The sequence below is a fragment of the Carex rostrata genome, chromosome 24 (genome assembly GCF_964058835.1).
Source record: "Carex rostrata chromosome 24, lpCarRost1.2, whole genome shotgun sequence".
Taxonomy (NCBI): domain Eukaryota; kingdom Viridiplantae; phylum Streptophyta; class Magnoliopsida; order Poales; family Cyperaceae; genus Carex; species Carex rostrata.
In genome coordinates this window covers 4,746,451-4,765,634 of record NC_135941.1, presented here as the reverse complement: position 1 = coordinate 4,765,634, position 19,184 = coordinate 4,746,451, and the positions used below count along the sequence as shown (strand labels likewise).

Sequence of the window (19,184 nt, the reverse complement as noted above, 5' to 3'; positions counted from 1 at the left end):
AATCATTTCTAACTAAACCGCACAATTCGATATTTTATAACTATAATTTTATGTTTAGCTCAGTGTTTCGAATCTAAGACTTTTTTTTTTAATTGGAAAGAGAAGTAGACTGACTAAACTGTAGATGATGTATTTTTTTTTAGTTAGGTATTTGCACATGGATTATTGCAAGTAATTTCGTGTAACATTCCGCAAATAATACATAGATTGAATTAATAATTGCATCTAATATAGAGAATGTTGGAGGGAATTTTTTTTAGGCAAAATGCAAATTAGAAATGATATAAATAAATCAGTAAAATAGTTAAATCAATTACTAAGTTATTATAAGAAAATATACTCATCATATTAAGTAGAAATGTTGAATTTTGAAAATAAGAAAAATATGCGTAACATTTATGGAGGCTGATAATTAACCCCGCACCTCCCACCCCGCAATTAACCCCGCACAAAATGCCAAAAAGCTCCAGCTGTCATTTTTTTTTCATAAGGTATTAATACTTACGTACAGAAGTATTTATCTCTAAGAACGAAAGTATTTATCTCTAAGCACGAAAGTATTTAGGGGACCATGCAAGTTTTTTTCATGGAAGGTGGGAGGAATCTCAAATCACATGGGGGACCATGCACGTTTTTAGAGGTGAGTTTTTTTTATCTCATTTCAATCTCGTCCACATTTCTCACAATCTATGAGAAATTTTGCAAATCTAAAACCACGAACGTTTTCTACGTAATTTTCTCTTTCAAATGAGATCATGATGACATACTTCCGAGCAAGTCGTTACAGAAGTATTTATCTCTCATCGTGCAAGTATTTATATCTATACTTGAAAGTATTTTTTTGCATATAATACTTATAATACTTGATATTAATACTTTCATATGTCAGTATAAATACTTATAATACATGATATTAATACTTTCATATGTCAGTATAAATACTTATAATACTTGATATTAATACTTTCATATATCAGTATAAGTACTTATAATAATTGATAGTAATACTTTCATATGTCTGTATAGGTATAAATACTTGCACGATGAGGGATAAATACTTTTGTAACGACTTGTTCGAAAGTATGTCATCATGGATCTCATTTGAAAGAGAAAATTACGTAGAAAACGTTCGTGGTTTTAGATTCGCAAAATTTCTCATAGATCGTGCGAAATGTGAACGAGATTGAAATGAGATAAAACTAATTTGGAGAGAGATAGAGTGGGGGGATTGTGGGGGGATGGAATGGGGGGGGGGAGTAATATAATTGTTCAACATTTATATATAAGATTGAATTGCATTGAGAACTCATAAGTTTATATGAGATAATTAAATAAACTAAAATAAACTAGTAATTGAGAATTGTATCTTGAAATAAAATAAACTCAACTTGGCCTGTTGGGCCCACATGACATTCAAACTGTCTATTTATTTCTTTTATCTTTAATGATATATCTCCTCTTCTCTCTCAGCACGTGGCAAAACATACTTGCTCCAGCGTGGTCACTTAGTGACTAAGAAAGATGTTTGCCCTTTATTGTTTCTCATCTCTCTCTTATACTCAGTTGTTTCTCGAACCCTCAATTTTCTCCCTTTCTTTGATCTCTCTCCTGTCTGTATGAGACAATTTAAAGAAGAAATTGCACCACGTACTGACGATGGTCGGTAACTATGATATGTGATTTCTCTCTCTATATATCAACGCACGTATATCTCTCTCTCTTTATTATTCTCTTATCCGAGTGAGTCTTAAGTAAGAAATGAGCTTTAAGGAAGCTTAGGTATTGCTTTAACTATTGAATTAAATTAGTTATTAATATCTGGAGCCACTCAAGTATTATATAGATATGATGAAAGCCTAGTCTAATCTCTTGTTGAAATAGTTATTTCTATGTAAGAATCATTAAACTCTTACTTCATGGTCTACTGAGCACACATGGCTTTCTTTCTTTTCAATTTGATACTGGTTTCTTAATTCTTCATAATTAGATAGCTAAACCTTTGATCATATGACAGTACAGTTTTGATGTATACATACTTAACACCAGTATATAAGTGACTTTGTAGCATTGGCCTTTAATTGCAACACCGGTAAACTGAATCTTAGAAGAAAAAAACTTAATTAAGATAGTAAACAATTTACCTTGAAGATTGATACAAATACATGTGTATTACACGTATATAAATATATAAATATATAAGAGGTACAATTTGTAAAGTACCATAAGTCATTAATAAACTCATGTCAGAGGGTCCAATATGCAAAACAAGTATTTGAACTGATAGCTAGGTATAGAAGTTGGAACTTGATATTTTTGCTATGAAACCAAAATATAAATAAAAAGGAAATCTAAGTTCAACATTTCTTACCTTGTGTTGGCTGACAAGAAATAAATTAAGAAAAAGAAAAGGGACAGGTGAGAGAACTTGGACTTTAGAGATTTGAGAATTATGACGACATGGAAGTTAAATAAAAATGGATAAAGTAATAATAAATGATAATAGCTGATGTTGTTAATTAATTAACTGTGAATAACAATCCATATATATGAATTAGTTATTGGTGTTTTGTAGTAAGAATTTTATAAGTAATAATAGAGACAATGTTATTCTGTTATAGGCATAGAAAATGTGGGATGAGACTTGACAGGAATGTACAGAACAACTGATACGCAATGATTGATCGCTCTATTTGCCTACGTTATCAGGTGCGGGGGTTCACTGGCTTTGTCTTGATATTCATTTCTAAGAATTAAATTGCTATTAGTTTTGCATGTTGAATAATTGATTGATTGCATTATTTGAACTGTTGCATCATATGTATAGCACAATACAAATGAAAACTGAATTACTGGTAAATTTGATGACTTATCATTTTGGTATGGTTTATCGTTTGTTTGTTTCTTGTTTTAAATAACTTAGTGATTCCACAGTTACTGAATTTTATTGAATTTACTGATTACTGCAAAGCCTACGTCATGACTAGACTTTGATCCAGGACCCTTATGCGCATATGGTGAATGGTCTCAACTGAACCCAGTACCGGTTGGGTAGAGGATATTATAAATTGCAACTGTAAGGATAGTAGAACTGTGGTAAATGTCTATTGCTAATCACTACCTATGAGCGTGATAATATTGCTTATATTATTGAATTACGTATCATTGAATTGAATTGTTGAATTTAAGTGTCTGACTTTAAACCAGACTGAATAGAACAGCATAAACCAAGCACAACAGATATGGGTATGTGTAAAGGCAGATGTGGGTTGATGGTGGGCATCTGTACAGGAAAGAAGGATGGTATCTGTTTGTGTTACCTGACCTAGTATTTGCATAAATTTAGAACCCAAATATTCTGATTAGAGTTATTTGATTTTTCATTGATTTCCTGTTGATTACCGTTTGATTGTCAATAATTAGCATTACATTCATTATTATAAAATTTATATTGATATCATATTGTGGATATTTAATTATGGATATGGATTCTTACAAATCCAGTAGCCCGAATCAAATTCTGCACTGAGAAATATCGTTGTTATTTCTCACCCCCTCCCCTTTGTGGGTTTTATAGGTTCGTTAGACGAAGAGACGCGTTTATGGGTTATAATTGACAGCAGGGCCAAACAAAAGATATGATATTTTGAGTTGTAATATCTGACAGGATGTGGAGAGTATTTCTCTAGCATCTTCCACCACTAAATGTCAGATACATCTTGTAAACAATTTTGGTTTGGGATTAATGTAATGGCTTATATTGGTAATGCATAAAAAGATTCATACCTTGTGTGTACTGAATTGGAAATATCATGGTAGGCTGTTGCACCTCCAGATTTGGGGTGTGACATTTCGGGTCTAAATTGTAAAGGTTGTCGTTTTGATGATGTTTTGGTTTGTGATAACCATTTGAGTAACTATTGCAACTTTGATATAGGATACTGTTGCAAATAATAAGTATATTTCTCTCCAATTTATATAGAATTTCTTCATAGTTTATCTTCAATCGTGGAATTTATTCATTTATTAATCCATTGTTGTATTATTTTTGTTTTTCTTTGATGGTATGATTGCATCAAAAATGTACTTCAGGGGGTTATTGTACATCATATCGAAGGCTGTATCAAAGAGATCTTTCTCTTATCAAAACTAACACTGGATGTTTCATTGATCACGGTGAATTCAAATTATGGTGGAGAGTAACTATGAGTTTTTCATTGTTGATACCATCTCAATTAGGTTGTTTAGGGAGGCAAATTTGTTGAGGGTGTTATGGAAATTGAGGTATACATGCATTTGTTGCTAAACATGTACTTCGACTATTTATGTTGTACACTGACAGCCGCTGTCAGTATTTAAAAAAAAAAGAGACTATTTATGTTGTAATAATCTGCCTTTGGCCACAAGAGTTTCTCGACATGAAATCAAACAGTTATCATGGTCATCTATTCAATATAAAAACAGTTGCAATACCAAAATAACATTCTTAACAAAAAAATAGCAAGATGACTTCCAAATAACAAGAGTTGCATCACAAAAAAGAAGTCATCACAACATCCCATTATTACAACACAATACACCAATACAGTTCTGAAAACTATAATGATTAGATTTGCGTGTGAAATATCGACATCTTATAGTCCCAATAAATGTACACTTCCAATATCCTCTCCATCAATTGATAGCTCCTGCAATATTAAATTTGTCATTGATTTTGTACCATCTAGATATTTAATTAACCGGTGCTTTAAATGTTATCAAAATATTTAAAACTAGATTGAACAAATTCTCCTAAAATGACTAAAAGTTCTTGTAGATACTCCAACCCTTGGTGCTCTACTTAACAGATTTCAATCACTTAAAAACAATCTAAAGCCCCAATCATGATTCTATTTTTTAAATTTAGTTTATAGGTCATTAAGAACAGAGAGATCTAAAATAACCGGTATATTTGCTCATCATTTGAGGACATACACTGATAGGCTTCATGCATGTGAGTTTGAGCTGCTAAGAGGACCAAAAAAAAAATGATAGAGGAGATCGAGTTAGAGAGGGGTTGTAGCTGACTGGTATCTAATGGCTCTTTCTTTTTCGAGCTTAATATAATTGTGAATTTAAAACTATACCCGAAGAATGCGGCCTAAAACTTTCCTCGGTCAATGCTAATGCAGGTTCCACTGTCGTTGCTTCAAACACCAAATCAGCATCATAATGAAATCAAATAAACATGACAAATAAAATTACAATCTTAGGAGATGAAGTTTCTATAACCATGCTTTTAAAATGACTTAGATACATGTCAGACTAACTAATTTGTTTCCAGTATTTCATTTTTCTTGAACTTAGGCTTCTTATTACTTTGTTGTTGCTTACTGACGAAAACACCAGAAAATATAAGCTTTTCAATTTATATAAATGTCCCATTTTAAGATTTCAGAGATTATGTGGAATACAACATGTACCACGTGAGGGGCCTGATTTGATAATTAGAAATTAAGCTACTGATCAAGTAACGTTGCCCTTCCAAAATTAAATTCCAACTAATCAAAGCAATTATAATCTGGTACCAGTTAGAATTTAGTCAAGCAAGCAATCACAGCATTCAGCCTTTTCTATTTAACACCTAGCACTCATACCCAATCCAGCTCAAAATTCAAAATCACACACCGAATTATCAGAGAAAAGTTAAAAGAGTATAGGACGACGGATCGCTGGTAGAAATTCGCTTGATGTGCTCGAAGATTTCGGGTCAGATGGCCAGGTGTGGAGGCAAGAGAACATAGCTCCGGTACTCCGACCAGTGTGGGCCCCCCTCGTCGTCGTACGCTGCCACCCGTTTGATGAGCTACTCCGCCTACGTAGCCATAGCGATTAGAGAGAGGAGGTGGGGCTGATAGAGGGTGTGTGTGTGTGAGAGAAAGAGAGGTCAATTTGGGAAAAGAAATAAAATAGCAAATTTCTTATTCTATTCAGACGGAGATAATGGATTTAAAATCCAAGTATTGCTAAAGAATCCGTTAATCAAGTGATCAATCGCGAAATGAAGATTGGACGGTTGAGACTGCCCATCGGACTGAGTTCCCTAGATAATAGACTCGATCAAATTGAGTTGGTCCTTGATAGAATATTTTCTCCCCTATTTCCATGTAATAGCTCTGTATTTTTCAATAGAAGAATGCTAATTATCGTTCAACAAAAATTCATCTATATCTCGTCTAATACATGATTCATCTTTAATTTTTATACATGATTCACCATTTTTCGAGCGAACAAAATAATCAAAAGTGCTTTGCTATGGTGGCAAATTTGGTCCAAATATCTGTTTCATATCCTATTTGTACCATGTAATATCCGAACTGCATCCCTATTTGAGACTTAAATATATTCACATTAGTATGAAAATTTGAGTAAAACTAGAATGTGATGTGCTCACCAAGAGGGATTGGTGAGCACACTTCAAAAGACTATCGGATTGACTTTGAATTACGAATCCAAGTATTTCGTAAGTAAAAAGGGGAGGTAGCACAATTGGCTAGAAAAATGTCATAGAGTTGTTATACCCAAAGATCAAGAGTTCGATTCCCCCTCACAAACCTTGGTAGCTACTACCAAGTTTTCAAAAAAAAAAATATTTCGTAAGTAATGCATGTACATGCAAAAAATTTAAAGTTTTGAATTCATTTAGTATATGATTAAGTGGTCAAAGTAATGAAAATTTTATAAGTTATTTTTTTAATTGTTTTATGTATTAAGTTTTCATTATTTTTTTGACCACTTGATCATGTACTAAATGAACTCAAAACTTTAAAATTTTTACATGTACATGCATCACTCATGAAGTACTTGGATTTCAACGGTTAGGATTCATAGTTTGAAGTTAATTCGATAGTCTTTTGGAGGTGTGCTCACCAAAACCTCTTGGTGAGCACATCACACCCTAGTTTTGCTTTGAAAATTTTATGTTTTTAGGATATAATTACTACATAATTCGTTGACTCCGCAGGGTCATATAACTAAACTTTGTTTTTTCTGATAATAGAAATGTTAGAAATAGTAATATTTGGATTTTCTAGATAGATTAAATGTTTAGGTTTTCTAGAGTTATATTGGACTGTGCAATTCATTTACTTGATATTTGTGTCATGTTTAATGACATTTATGTTCTAGGTTATCAAAAGGGCACCATGTAGTTTATAAATTGAGATGTTGTCATTTGTGATTTGTAAGAGAGAGAGAGTAAGAGAATATTTATAATAGAAGTAAATTTTTTTGTCATAGAGTGTTTTCTTTTTCACTATTAAAATATATTAAATTTGCCTTTATATTAAATCCATCCTAACAAGAAATTCCGTGCATTTAGGTTTGGCCAACAAATTTTATTATATAATAAATGATATACTGATCAAATAAAAAAATAAGTGATACAGAAAAACAGATATGCGAAAATAATTGCAAACGCTTAATTGTACTTGGTCTCCATAACATACAACTACCAATTATGTTATATATAATAAATGATACCTATCCAATAAAATCTCTCTTATAACAAAAAAAAATTAAGAGACATGGAGGATTCGTGGTAAGCCTGGCTTCTTACCAACCATGGATTTTCACCAGAATAATAAATTAATATAAACTAAAAGACCAGCTTGCATGGTACCTGGCCTTGTGCTTATAAGAATTGCAATTGCTGTTGTTTGGTTGATAATTTCTCAGGCAAGCCCTCTCTCTGATCTGAAATGTACAAAGCTACTGTCATTAAAGGCATAGTCCTAATAAAGATCAACATTGCCTTTTTGACTTTGTTACTTGTCTCCTGCCTTCTCCGGCCATCATTGATATTTGGTAACAATAGCAATGACAATGTCACCTCGCTTGTCCGGTGCACCTTTGGTGATTGCAAGGTTAACATTAATTGTACATTTGTACTTCTTTTGTCTTTGTTTTATAACAAATATATATACCTATTAACATTAATAGTCACTACAGTAACCTTGTGTTGTGTATGCATCCATATACGAGTAACTCAAAATTTGAGTTTATCTGGCTCGAGGTGGAATGCATGAGCTTTAATATTCATCTAAAGCATATCAAACGGTCCGGATATAAACTCTAAATTTGAGCTGCCTTAGGGTATATGAATTCTCCATATATATACTAGTCTTCTTCATATACAAGTCTCAATCTTATTTAAATGAACAAAGTTTGTTTTAAGTGCAGGACATAAAATTCTATGTTGAAAGTATATTTATTTTAGTGTGATAGTTTTAGATGTACACCCATTTTTGTCATTTAAGTGATGCTTTTTTTTTTCTAAAGAAAATTGAAATTTAACATTGGCAGCTCATAATATAAATTTTCAATAATCAATACAATAATTCACATATTAAGGGATTCAACATTATATTTGAATATTGAAAGTTACTAACAATGTTTTTTTTTGTTTGGATAATTAAATTGTAGGTGTCTGGAGTCCTTCCAAATTTGGAAACAAGCAAAAGCAACAGAACAAAGGAAATCGCCCCTAGTTTCATTGATTTCATTAATGGCAATACGAAAATTGGTTTAGTCAACATGGAAGAGGACGAGCTAAGTGACTGGGGCACGAGTGGTAAGTCGATGACTATACGGTTTGAACGGGTTTCTAGCAGTATTGTATGGGATGATTTGTTCCCTCAGTGGGATGATGAGGATAACAGCAAGAAACCGTTGTGCCCTGAAATTCCAATGCCAGATTTTACGAGATATGATGAGGTAGATGTTGTCATAGCCAGGCTGCCATGTAGGAAGCCGAAAAATGGCTGGAACAGGGATATGTTCCGATTTCAAGTTCATATGGTTTCTGCTAATCTAGCGGTGAGAAAAGGGAAGAGAAATTTATATGGGGCGGTGAAATTGATATTTCTGAGCAAATGTGTACCCATGATGGACATTTTTCGAGGTGATGATTTGGTGTCAAGGGAACAGGAGTGGTGGATGTATGAGGCGAACATCGACAAACTCGAGGATAAGTTGAAATGGCCCTTGGGCTCTTGCAATTTTGCATTACCTATATGGGGTCAAGGTATGTGCTATTTAATTTAACTAGAGTATATAATATACTTTTCTCTTATGATCAAAACAAGTATAATTTGTTATAGAACTTGTAATAATAATAGTAGAATCAAATAATAATTAGTCTTATAGTCATCAGTTGTGAACTATTTCTCAGAGAACAGTAAAACAATGAATTTTCCAAGAGTATACAAGTTGAACCCCTGATTCAATAGTAATTTCTACTTCGGTTGATATAATGTGCTATTTATTTGAGTACTCTATTCTGCCTCATTGAACATTTTCCATGTAGAAATTACTAATTAAGTACACAATTTCCAATTATTAATTTTACATAGCACCTTTATTTTACTCAATCATTTAACTACAATAATTTGCTACTTGAAGGAATCGATAATGAACTCGAAGCCTCCAAAAAGATAATATCACCAGTGCCAGGCCGACGAGAGGCCTATGCCACAGTTCTTCACTCGTCTGATAATTACGTTTGTGGCGCCATAACATTGGCTCACAGCATTCGCCGCTCAGGCTCCACTCGCGATCTCATCCTCCTCCATGACGAGTCAATTCCAGAGGACAAGCTAAAAGCCCTTGCCGCTGTGGGCTGGATCCTTCGAAAAATAACCCGGATCCGCAATCCTCGAGGGGAACCCGGATCCTACAACGAGTACAACTATAGCAAAATGAGACTGTGGCAGCTGACTGAATACGACAAAATAGTTTTTGTCGATGGCGATGTGTTGGTCTTGCGTAATCTTGATGTTTTATTTAGCCTACCGCAGATGTCTGCTGCTAACAATAATAAATTCATTTTCAATACCGGGGTTATAGTCATCGAGCCCTCAAACTGCACATTCAATACCCTAATGGAAAATCATGACAATTTGACCTCTTACAATGGTGGGGACCAGGGTTTTGTGAACGAGAACTTTGTATGGTGGCACCGGTTTCCTAGACGGATGAACTATTTGAAGTACTTTGACAAGAAGATGACCAAAGAACGGAGGTTGATCAAGGAGGATTTGTTCAAGGCTGAACCATCAAAGCTGTATTCAATTCACTACCTTGGATCGAAACCATGGATGTGCTATAGAGATTATGACTGCAACTGGGATAAAGAGTATATGAACGTATTTGCAAGTGACGCAGCGAATCAGAGGTGGTGGAAAATTTATGATGAATTGGATGAGAGCATGAAGATGTATTGTCGGCTCTCAAAGCGGAGAAAGATGGAGCTTTTGTGGGATCGAAAGAAAGCAGGGGAAATTGGACATCCTGATCAGCATTGGCGTATCAATATTACAGATCCGAGAAAGGATTTGTGAGATATTAGAAGGGTCGGAGCTCTTTATTTTTGTTTCTATTTTTTTTTTGTAATATGTCGTTTGTTCTTGCTCATTATAGTTCAGCATATATAGAGAGGAAAAAAAAAACTATATTTCCTCAAGCTATAGTTAAAATGGACACATTTTTTATTTTAGAAGTAAAGTCAAACTTATACAAGATTAATACTTGACAACATATGCGTGCCATCATTTTACCATGAGAGTCTAACAAAATATATTCATCTATTGAAAATTACCTGGCCACTTTGCCAGTGGCCAAGAATGATTACAAGAAATTATGATGGAGATATTGGCCAACAAATTTTATTATATAATAAATGATACACTGAACAAATAATAAAAGAATGGGATACAGAAAAACATATATGATAAAATAATTACAAACGCTTGTACTTGGTCTCCATACCATATGCAACCACCAGTTATGTTATATATAATAAATGATACCTATCCAACAAAATCTCTCTAATAACAAAAAAAATTAAGAGACATGGAGGATTAGTGGGAAGCATGGCTTAGTTACAAACCCTGGCCTTGTTCTTACAAGAATTGCAATTGCTGATTTGCTGTTGTTTGGTTGATAATTTCTCAGGCAAGGCCTCTCTCTGATCTGAAATGTACAAAGCTATTGCCATTAAAGGCGCAGTCCTAAAAATCAACATTGCCTTTTTGACTTTGTTACTTGTCTCCTGCCTTCTCCTCCTTCTCCGGCCATCATTGATATTTGGTATCAATAGCAAGGACAATGTCGCCTCGCTTGTCCGGTGCACCTCTCATGATTGCAAGGTTAATGTTCTACTTCGTTCGTCTTTGTTTCATAAGAAATATATATATATCCTATTAACCTCAATAGTCAATACAATAACCTTGTGTTGTGTATGCATCCATATACGAGTCTGGATCCCCTAAAGTAACTCAAATTTTGAGTTTGGATACGGACCGTCCGGTTCAAAATCTGAGTTAATCCAGTCCGAGGTGGAATGCATGCACGAGCTTTAATATTCATGCTAAAGCATATCAAACGGTCCAAATCTAAACTCTAAATTTGAGCAGCCTTAGGGGATATGAATTCTCCATATATATACTAGTCTTCTTCATATACAAGTCTCAATCTTATTTAAATGAACAAAGTTTGTTTTTAAGTGCTGGACATAAAATTCTGTGTTGAAAGTATATTTATTTTGGTGTGGTAGTTTCAGATGTACAATCATTTTTGTCATTTAAGTGATGTTTTTTTTTTTAAAGAAAATTGAAATTTAACACTGGTAGCTCATAATATAATTTTTCAATAATCAATACAATAATGCACATATTAAGGTATTCAAGATTATATTTCATTATTGAAAGCTACTAACAATGATTTTTTTTTTTTTTGGATAATTAAATTGTAGGTGTCTGGAGTCCTTCCAAATTTAACAAGCAAAAGCAACAGAACAAAGGAAATCGCCCCTAGTTTCATTGATTTCATTAATGGCAATATGAAAATCGGTTTAGTCAACATGGAAGAGGACGAGCTAAGTGACTGGGGCACTAGTGGTAAGTCGATGACTATACGGTTTGAACGGGTTTCTAGCAGTATTGTATGGGATGATTTGTTCCCTCAGTGGGATGATGAGGATAACAGCAAGAGACCGTTGTGCCCTGAAATACCGATGCCAGATTTTACGAGATACGATGAGGTAGATGTTGTCATAGCCAGGCTGCCATGTAGGAAGCCGAAAGATGGCTGGAACAGGGATGTGTTCCGATTTCAAGTTCATATGGTTTCTGCTAATCTAGCGGTGAGGAAAGGGAGAAGAAATTTATATGGGGCAGTGAAATTGATATTTCTGAGCAAATGCCTACCCATGATAGACATTTTTCGAAGTGATGATTTGGTGGCAAGGGAACAGGAGTGGTGGATGTACGAGGCAAACATCGACAAACTCGAGGATAAGTTGAGATGGCCCTTGGGCTCTTGCAATTTTGCATTACCTATATGGGGTCAAGGTATGTGCTATTTAATTTAACTAGAGTATATAATATACTTTTCTCTTATGATCAAAACAAGTATAATTTTTTATAGAACTTATAATAATAATTCTAGAATCAAATAATAATTAGTCTTATAGTCATCAGTTGTGAAGTATTTCTCAGAGAACAGTAAAATAATGAATTTTCCAAGAGTATACAAGTTGAACCCCTGATTCAATAGTAATTTCTACTTCGGTTGATATACTATTTAATTGAGTACTCTATTCTGCCTCATTGAACATTTTCCATGTAGAAATTACTAATTATGTACACAATTTCCAATTATTATTTCTACATAGCACCTTTATTTTACTCAATCATTTAACTACAATAATTTGCTACTTGAAGGAATCGATAATGAACTCGAAGCCTCCAAAAAGATTATATCACCAGTGTCAGGCCTACGAGAAGCCTATGCCACAGTTCTTCACTCGTCTGATAATTACGTTTGTGGTGCCATAACCTTGGCTCACAGCATACGCCGCTCAGGCTCCACTCGCGATCTCATCCTCCTCCATGACGAGTCAATTCCAGAGGACAAGCTAAAAGCCCTTGCCACCATGGGCTGGATCCTTCGAAAAATAACCCGGATCCGCAATCCTCGAGGCGAACCCGGGTCCTACAACGAGTACAACTATAGCAAGATGAGACTGTGGCAGCTAACTGAATACGACAAAATAGTTTATGTCGATGGTGATGTGTTGGTCTTGCGTAATCTTGATGTTTTATTTAGCCTACCGCAGGTGTCTGCTGCTAACAATCATAAATTCATTTTCAATGCCGGGATTATGGTCATCGAGCCCTCCAACTGCACATTCAATACCCTAATGGAAAATCATGACAATTTGACCTCTTACAGTGGTGGGGACCAGGGTTTCATGAATGAGAACTTTGTATGGTGGCACCGGTTTCCTAGGCGGATGAACTATTTGAAGCACATCACCGAAGAACAGAGGTTGATCAAGGAGGATTTGTTCAAGGCAGAACCATCAAAGCTGTATTCAATTCACTACCTTGGAGTGAAACCCTGGATGTGTTATAGAGATTATGACTGTAACTGGGATAAAGAGCATATGAATGTATTTGCAAGTGACACAGCGAATCAGAGGTGGTGGAAAATTTACGATGAATTGGATGAGAGCATGAAGATGTATTGTCAGCTCTCAAAGCGGAGAAAGATGGAGCTTTTGTGGGATCGAAAGCAAGCAGGGGAAATTGGAAATCCTGATCAGCATTGGCGTATCAATATTACAGATCCGAGAAAGGATTTGTGAGATATTAGAAGGGTCGGAGCTCTTTATTTTTGTTTCTATTTTTTTGTAATTTGTTGTTTGTTCCGAGAAAGGATTTGTGAGATATTAGAAGGGTCAGAGCTCTTTATTTTTGTTTCTATTTTATTTTTTTGTAATATGTTGTTTGTTCTTGCTCATTTTAGTTCAGCATATATAGAAAGAAAAAAAAAAAAAACAATTTTCCTAAAGCTATAGTTAAAATGAACATTTTTTATTTATTTTAGATGTAAAATCAAACTTATAAAAGATTAATACTTGAGTCAACATATGCGTGCCATCATTTTACCATGAGAGTGACAAAAATTACAGGCCAAGAATGATTAGAAGAAATTATGATGGAGATAATGTGAGAATTGGTAGAGAAGTCTAGGCGCTCTCCCCTAAAGTAATTACTTTCGAAGCTGCTAAAAATATCTTAGCACAAAGTCTTATTAAAGTTGGACTTAAACCATCTGATCCGTATCAGAATTTATATGGATGGTTTAGATTCACGGCCCGTTTAAAAATTTTTTATGCCAGTGCTCCTCCTCTCAGTTTGATTATGTTGTTATGTTGTTATTTTTTATTTTATTGATACCAGTGCTCTTCTTTTTTTATACAGATTAATTAATACATAATCAAATTGTAAAATTACATATAAAACATAATACAAAAATCCCAATGTTAAAGCAACCCAAAAACAGCACAATGTAGGAGACAGAGAAGCAAGAAAAAACTGAAAAAAATAAATGGTACCAAAGACTGGTACTGATCCAAAAAGAGAGGAGAAAAAAATGAAGGTATGAACATAACAGATGGCCCTGATCCAAAGAAAAAGGTGAAGGAAGGGGAGAAAAAGGAGAGGTTACAGCAAACATAAAACCTGTACCAGTGGTAAAAACAAACCCCATAGGCGCAATGTACCACATGTGCACCTCAAAACAAATCCGTGCATTTTACCAAGCCCCCCACCCCACCCCACCCCCCACCAATAAAAGACTACATCCGTGCCTTGAGCAAGCTGTATTTTACCAGTTCCGATGCATTCTTAGTTGTACCAGTACTGTCACTGACCAAATTTCCTGAGGGTGGCTGATTAAACATTGCCAGGTTTAAACTAAGCAATAACAGTGTCCCACCAATTTCACTCCAGTGCGACCTCAGTATCAGTTATAGCTTATATGTACAGTATGGTATAGAAGCCTTGGGTATTGGTATTTTGTCACAACCACAATCCGATTTGGGGATAGCCGTTGGCAATTTTGACAAGTCAATCGGCTCTATTGAAGAAGAAGGAATAGCGGGCAAAGAGGGTAGCGAAGCGGGCATAATTATTGAGAGGTCAGTAACTATGCAAGCGGGCCCAACCTAACAGAATAAGTCAAGCAAAGTAAGTTCTGACATCAAGTCCCAGTAGTCAGTATTACATGGAGATAGCATTGGAGACGCTAGGATTGTGCGTAAGTCAGTTAGAAGTTAGTTAGTCTGTTGAATAAGCGGGTCGGATTATGAAGCTGAGTTGTCATTCTGACATACGTTAGCAAGATCTGTTAGTCTGATTTTTCATCCATTTCTTGTAATTGCATCGCCTATAAAAGGCAAACTCTTGTACGGTTTGGATTATCAAAGAAATAAAGAATTTTGAAGTTTTCCTCTTTCTCTCATCGTTCAAAGCTATATATAGCTGAGATCGATTTTTTTGTATCTTCTGTTCAATTGCTTGAAATTGAGTCTCAAATTGAGACTGGTCTCCACTGTCAGGATCTAGAACCTGACATATTTGACTGCACAATACCACTTCACTATATGGATAGGTGAATATACTGCACAGCAACAGCTCCAATTGTCTCTTTCTCACAAGGAAAAGAAAATAATGAGTTGACTATAAAACCTGGCATCACTATTTTTGACTGTTTAGCATATCTTCTCTTTTCCTCAAAAATTCACATCATTGGTGATTGTTGATCTGAACATCTGATGGATAACTTGATATAGACTAAGAATTTGCCTCAAGGGAATAAAAGAAATTGCTATTTTTTAGGTATGCTCATGGATTTGAAATTTATCAGTCATTTGTCTTTTCTAAGCAATGTATCGGGCTGTTCCACAATGTTCAATGATACATGCAAATTATAACAGATGTTTTGACACATTTGAGATGCACCGTCAGTTTATTTTAACCTAGAATGACCATCCTGCAGGATTTGACACTATTTTTAGGGCTTTATTTACTTTATAGTCTTAAATTTGTACATATTTCCTTTCTAAGTTTCCATAAAAAACACACAGGATATGAATTAAATCCAACGCTTTGCAGAAATGCATGTAACTAAGTCGGCCTTACAATAAAGTACTGTAAATTCTGTAAGAAAATGTACACTATCATCACCTGTGAATATATAGATGCTGAATGGCCTGCTGGTTGGTCTGATTTATACAATGCATCAGTCTCAGCTGTTACTATAAAAACAAGACCAGTCAAATCGAGGCTTCTATTTATCAAATCTGTCAAAACCTTTAGAAACCAAAGAGGCATTTTACCACATAAAGTGATAATATAATGTAAAGAAATCAACAATTACAGTTCAAGAATGAAAGAGTATCGATCATTATGTCAACTATGCAAAATTGCAAACTCATGTATCTAGTTGATACGTGAAGGATTCTGATTCCTGATAGATAAGGTACCAGTCAAATTAGCTATATAATTTCCCTCCCGAAACAAATTCCGGACAAATAGAAGATATTTCCAATAAAAAAAAGTCAAATATCTAATTTACATCAATAAACTCCAATAACCACACAAAAACCATCTGAAATAAAAGAACTAATGGTCTGTGACAATCCAGAAAAGTTACAAAGAAATCAAAAGTAAATAAAAGAAATTCTCTTTGTGTATCTCACATATATCACCAAGATATATACATTTCTCAAATAAATTTAATTTGCTTCCAAAAACGTCATCTTCCCAAACTCTGTTTACTTGCATCCCATTTCTTGCATGACATGCCCATGTCAATTTCAATCAAATAACATTGTGCTTGTCATGATAAAGGAGATGGCTAGCCTCAAATTTCCATTCCATATATATCCAATTATCTCCCGATTTCGACATATAAATTCACAAATTCAAAAACTACAAAAAATAAAATCAATTTTACTCATACTGAATATACCAAGGAAAAAAGATAAAAAACCCAAACCAACTAAAAGTTCAAATTTACCATTCTCCTCTAAGCAACCAAATATTTTCATTTTGACAATGTTTTTCTTCAATAGACTATCTAACACATTTGACACCTTGACAAACCACCAACCAAATACCTAACAGCACGAAACATATAACCGCATCAACTGCTGCCACAATTTTGACATGGGACCACCACACGGCCCGCCTGCCTGACAGCTGTCGCCTCATCATTCTGTTCCTCTCAATTCCATCTATTCCCCTCTCCTCTCCATTTCCCAGCACATCCATCCTCAGTCCTCTCTCTCTCCCCTCCCCTTCTCTGACAATGGCAATTTCCTCCATTTCAGTTTCATTTCTCTTACTTTTCTTATCCTTCTTCTCTCTCTTCTTTCTCTTACTGTGGCCGCTCACCACCACCTCTCGCTCATAAAATGATTCATCACCATGCACAATACTAATTTGGTTTCCCTGCATTTGCTCTAATGACTCAACAAATCGGGCTATGACCGGTGCCAGTGTACTTTCCAAATTTCTCTTAGACACACTAATAAAAACTTGGCGCACACGATTTAAAAAATCATGCAACACAATGCTACCCATTGTGGGTTCAACAATTGCAAAATAGGTGCAGTTATCAGACATCAAATAACCATAGGTTCTTGTACCAACTGTGTGGAAAAACCATTTGTGGTAGGGAGGTGTCTGATCTAGACACAGTGCCGCTAGAGACTCTATCTCGGGCCCATTTCTGTTGTATTGATACAAAATCTTGCGGCCTCTTGCAAAGCAACAATAGAAAGTAGGGCTGGTGGATGGATTGTTAGGTTCAATTGGACAGTTAGTGATCCCATCCGAGTTTTCGTCCATTGCTTTGGATGAAGAAAGGAATTCACGGACATAAAATTAATATGGCATGAAGAAGAAAAAGTAAGATCGCCCAATTGGCTAACAATCCTTAAATTTCAGCTCAGATTTCAGTAACTTGGTAACAAAAGCCAAGAATAATTGGAAATTGCAAAGTTTGGGTTGCAAGTTCGTGGCTTTGATGATGATGTGTACGCAAGATAGAATCTAAATTGGGAGAAAAGGGGGAGCAGCATTAGATGCTTTGAATGGCAATTGAAGCTAAAGATGAGTGGTTCGTCGTCAAGGAATCGAAATTAAGAGAATTTTTTTGAAAAAAATGGCAGTTAGAAAGCGATCGGGAGCAAGAATTGATACCTAATATTGGTTTCCATTAGGCTGTAGATACTTTTCTCCTGTAACTAGGCGGGGAGCGAAGCATTTTGACTTGACCTTGAGAAAATGGGAGCCGAATGGGCACAAAATGGAAGAATATTTTTTTTTTTTAATTTAGTTAGGCTATTCTTTCTTTTCCAGTTGAGATGCTTTGGAACTTGGAAGGGTAAAGATATTAACAGAGCAATTTTGGTTTCATACAGAGCATTTCTATTTGGATCCTAATTTAGGGTCGTTCGGCAACAAATAATTAAGAGTGAAGAATTAAAAAATTAAGGAGCGCTAAGGAACCGATGTTCAGTTGTCTTGATTTGTGAGTAAAAACTAAGGAAGCTAAAAGAAGAGATATGGATGTCTTAAAGTTCGGACATAAAATTAAGATCTAAGCAAAAGAAAACTAAAGGAGATGTTTTTAATCCTCGTTTAAAAACCGGTATTTGATAGAATTAAGCAACTAAGGAAGCAGATTAAGTCTTAGAAAGACTTAATCCTTTAGTTAATGAGTTGCATGAAGCTAAAACTACTCTGTTAAAATATTTACCCGCTTTAGAAATGCAAAATACTTAGACCTTGAGGAAATGGGAGCCGAATGGCACAAAATGGAAGAATATTTTTTTTGTATGTAATTTAGTTAAGCTATTCTTTCTTTTCCAGTGAAAAATGCTTTGGAAGGGTAAAGATTTTAAGAGAGCAGTTTTGGTTTCATACAGAGCAGTGTTGTTTTGATTCTATAGTTAATGCGCTGTATGAAGCTCAAAACTACTCTGTTAATTATTTACCCGCTTTGGAAATACTATGCTACACGTACAACATTATTTTGTCCCTCCATATTTCTTGTATATTTTTTTTATCTGTTTTTTTAAATGAATAACCTGAATAACCAAGAGTTTAAAAAAAAGACAATTTTTGTTTTATAATTTTCTTTATTAATACTTTAATACCATTCTACTTGCATTTTTTTTAAATAATTCTAACTTACATTCAACTTTTATGGTATATCCAATTTTTATGGTATATATATTTTAGAACATATTATTAAAATTAAAAACTAAAAGTGTAAATATATTCTCAATT

The 19,184-nt window shown here is 34.5% G+C and overlaps 1 protein-coding gene, 2 long non-coding RNA genes and 2 pseudogenes across 3 annotated transcripts; 3 read left to right on the top strand and 2 right to left on the bottom strand.

Moving 5' to 3' along the window:
- The first annotated feature begins 1,571 nt into the window (after positions 1-1,571).
- Positions 1,572-3,964, top strand: LOC144575886 (uncharacterized). Its single transcript, XR_013518546.1, has 3 exons — positions 1,572-1,705; positions 2,619-2,706; positions 3,575-3,964. It is a non-coding gene; the product is annotated as an uncharacterized LOC144575886 (long non-coding RNA).
- Positions 3,965-4,416: 452 nt separating this feature from the next.
- LOC144575682 (uncharacterized) lies at positions 4,417-6,059 on the bottom strand. Its single transcript, XR_013518495.1, has 2 exons — positions 5,665-6,059; positions 4,417-5,183 (listed from the first exon to the last, which is right to left on the bottom strand). It is a non-coding gene; the product is annotated as an uncharacterized LOC144575682 (long non-coding RNA).
- A 1,677-nt stretch (positions 6,060-7,736) lies between these two features.
- Positions 7,737-10,387, top strand: LOC144575285 (UDP-glucuronate:xylan alpha-glucuronosyltransferase 2 pseudogene; annotated as a pseudogene).
- Positions 10,388-11,012: 625 nt separating this feature from the next.
- Positions 11,013-13,885, top strand: LOC144575283 (UDP-glucuronate:xylan alpha-glucuronosyltransferase 2 pseudogene; annotated as a pseudogene).
- A 2,476-nt stretch (positions 13,886-16,361) lies between these two features.
- Positions 16,362-18,100, bottom strand: LOC144575844 (phytolongin Phyl1.2-like). Its single transcript, XM_078326090.1, has one exon. The coding sequence runs from the start codon at positions 17,736-17,738 to the stop codon at positions 16,962-16,964; it is 777 nt and encodes a 258-aa protein (XP_078182216.1). The 5' UTR covers positions 17,739-18,100; the 3' UTR covers positions 16,362-16,961.
- Positions 18,101-19,184: the final 1,084 nt, after the last annotated feature.

Bases quoted from the DNA above. Each gene is read 5' to 3' on its own strand.
- LOC144575844 (XM_078326090.1), bottom strand. From the start codon at position 17,738: ATGGACGAAAACTCGGATGGGATCACTAACTGTCCAATTGAACCTAAC.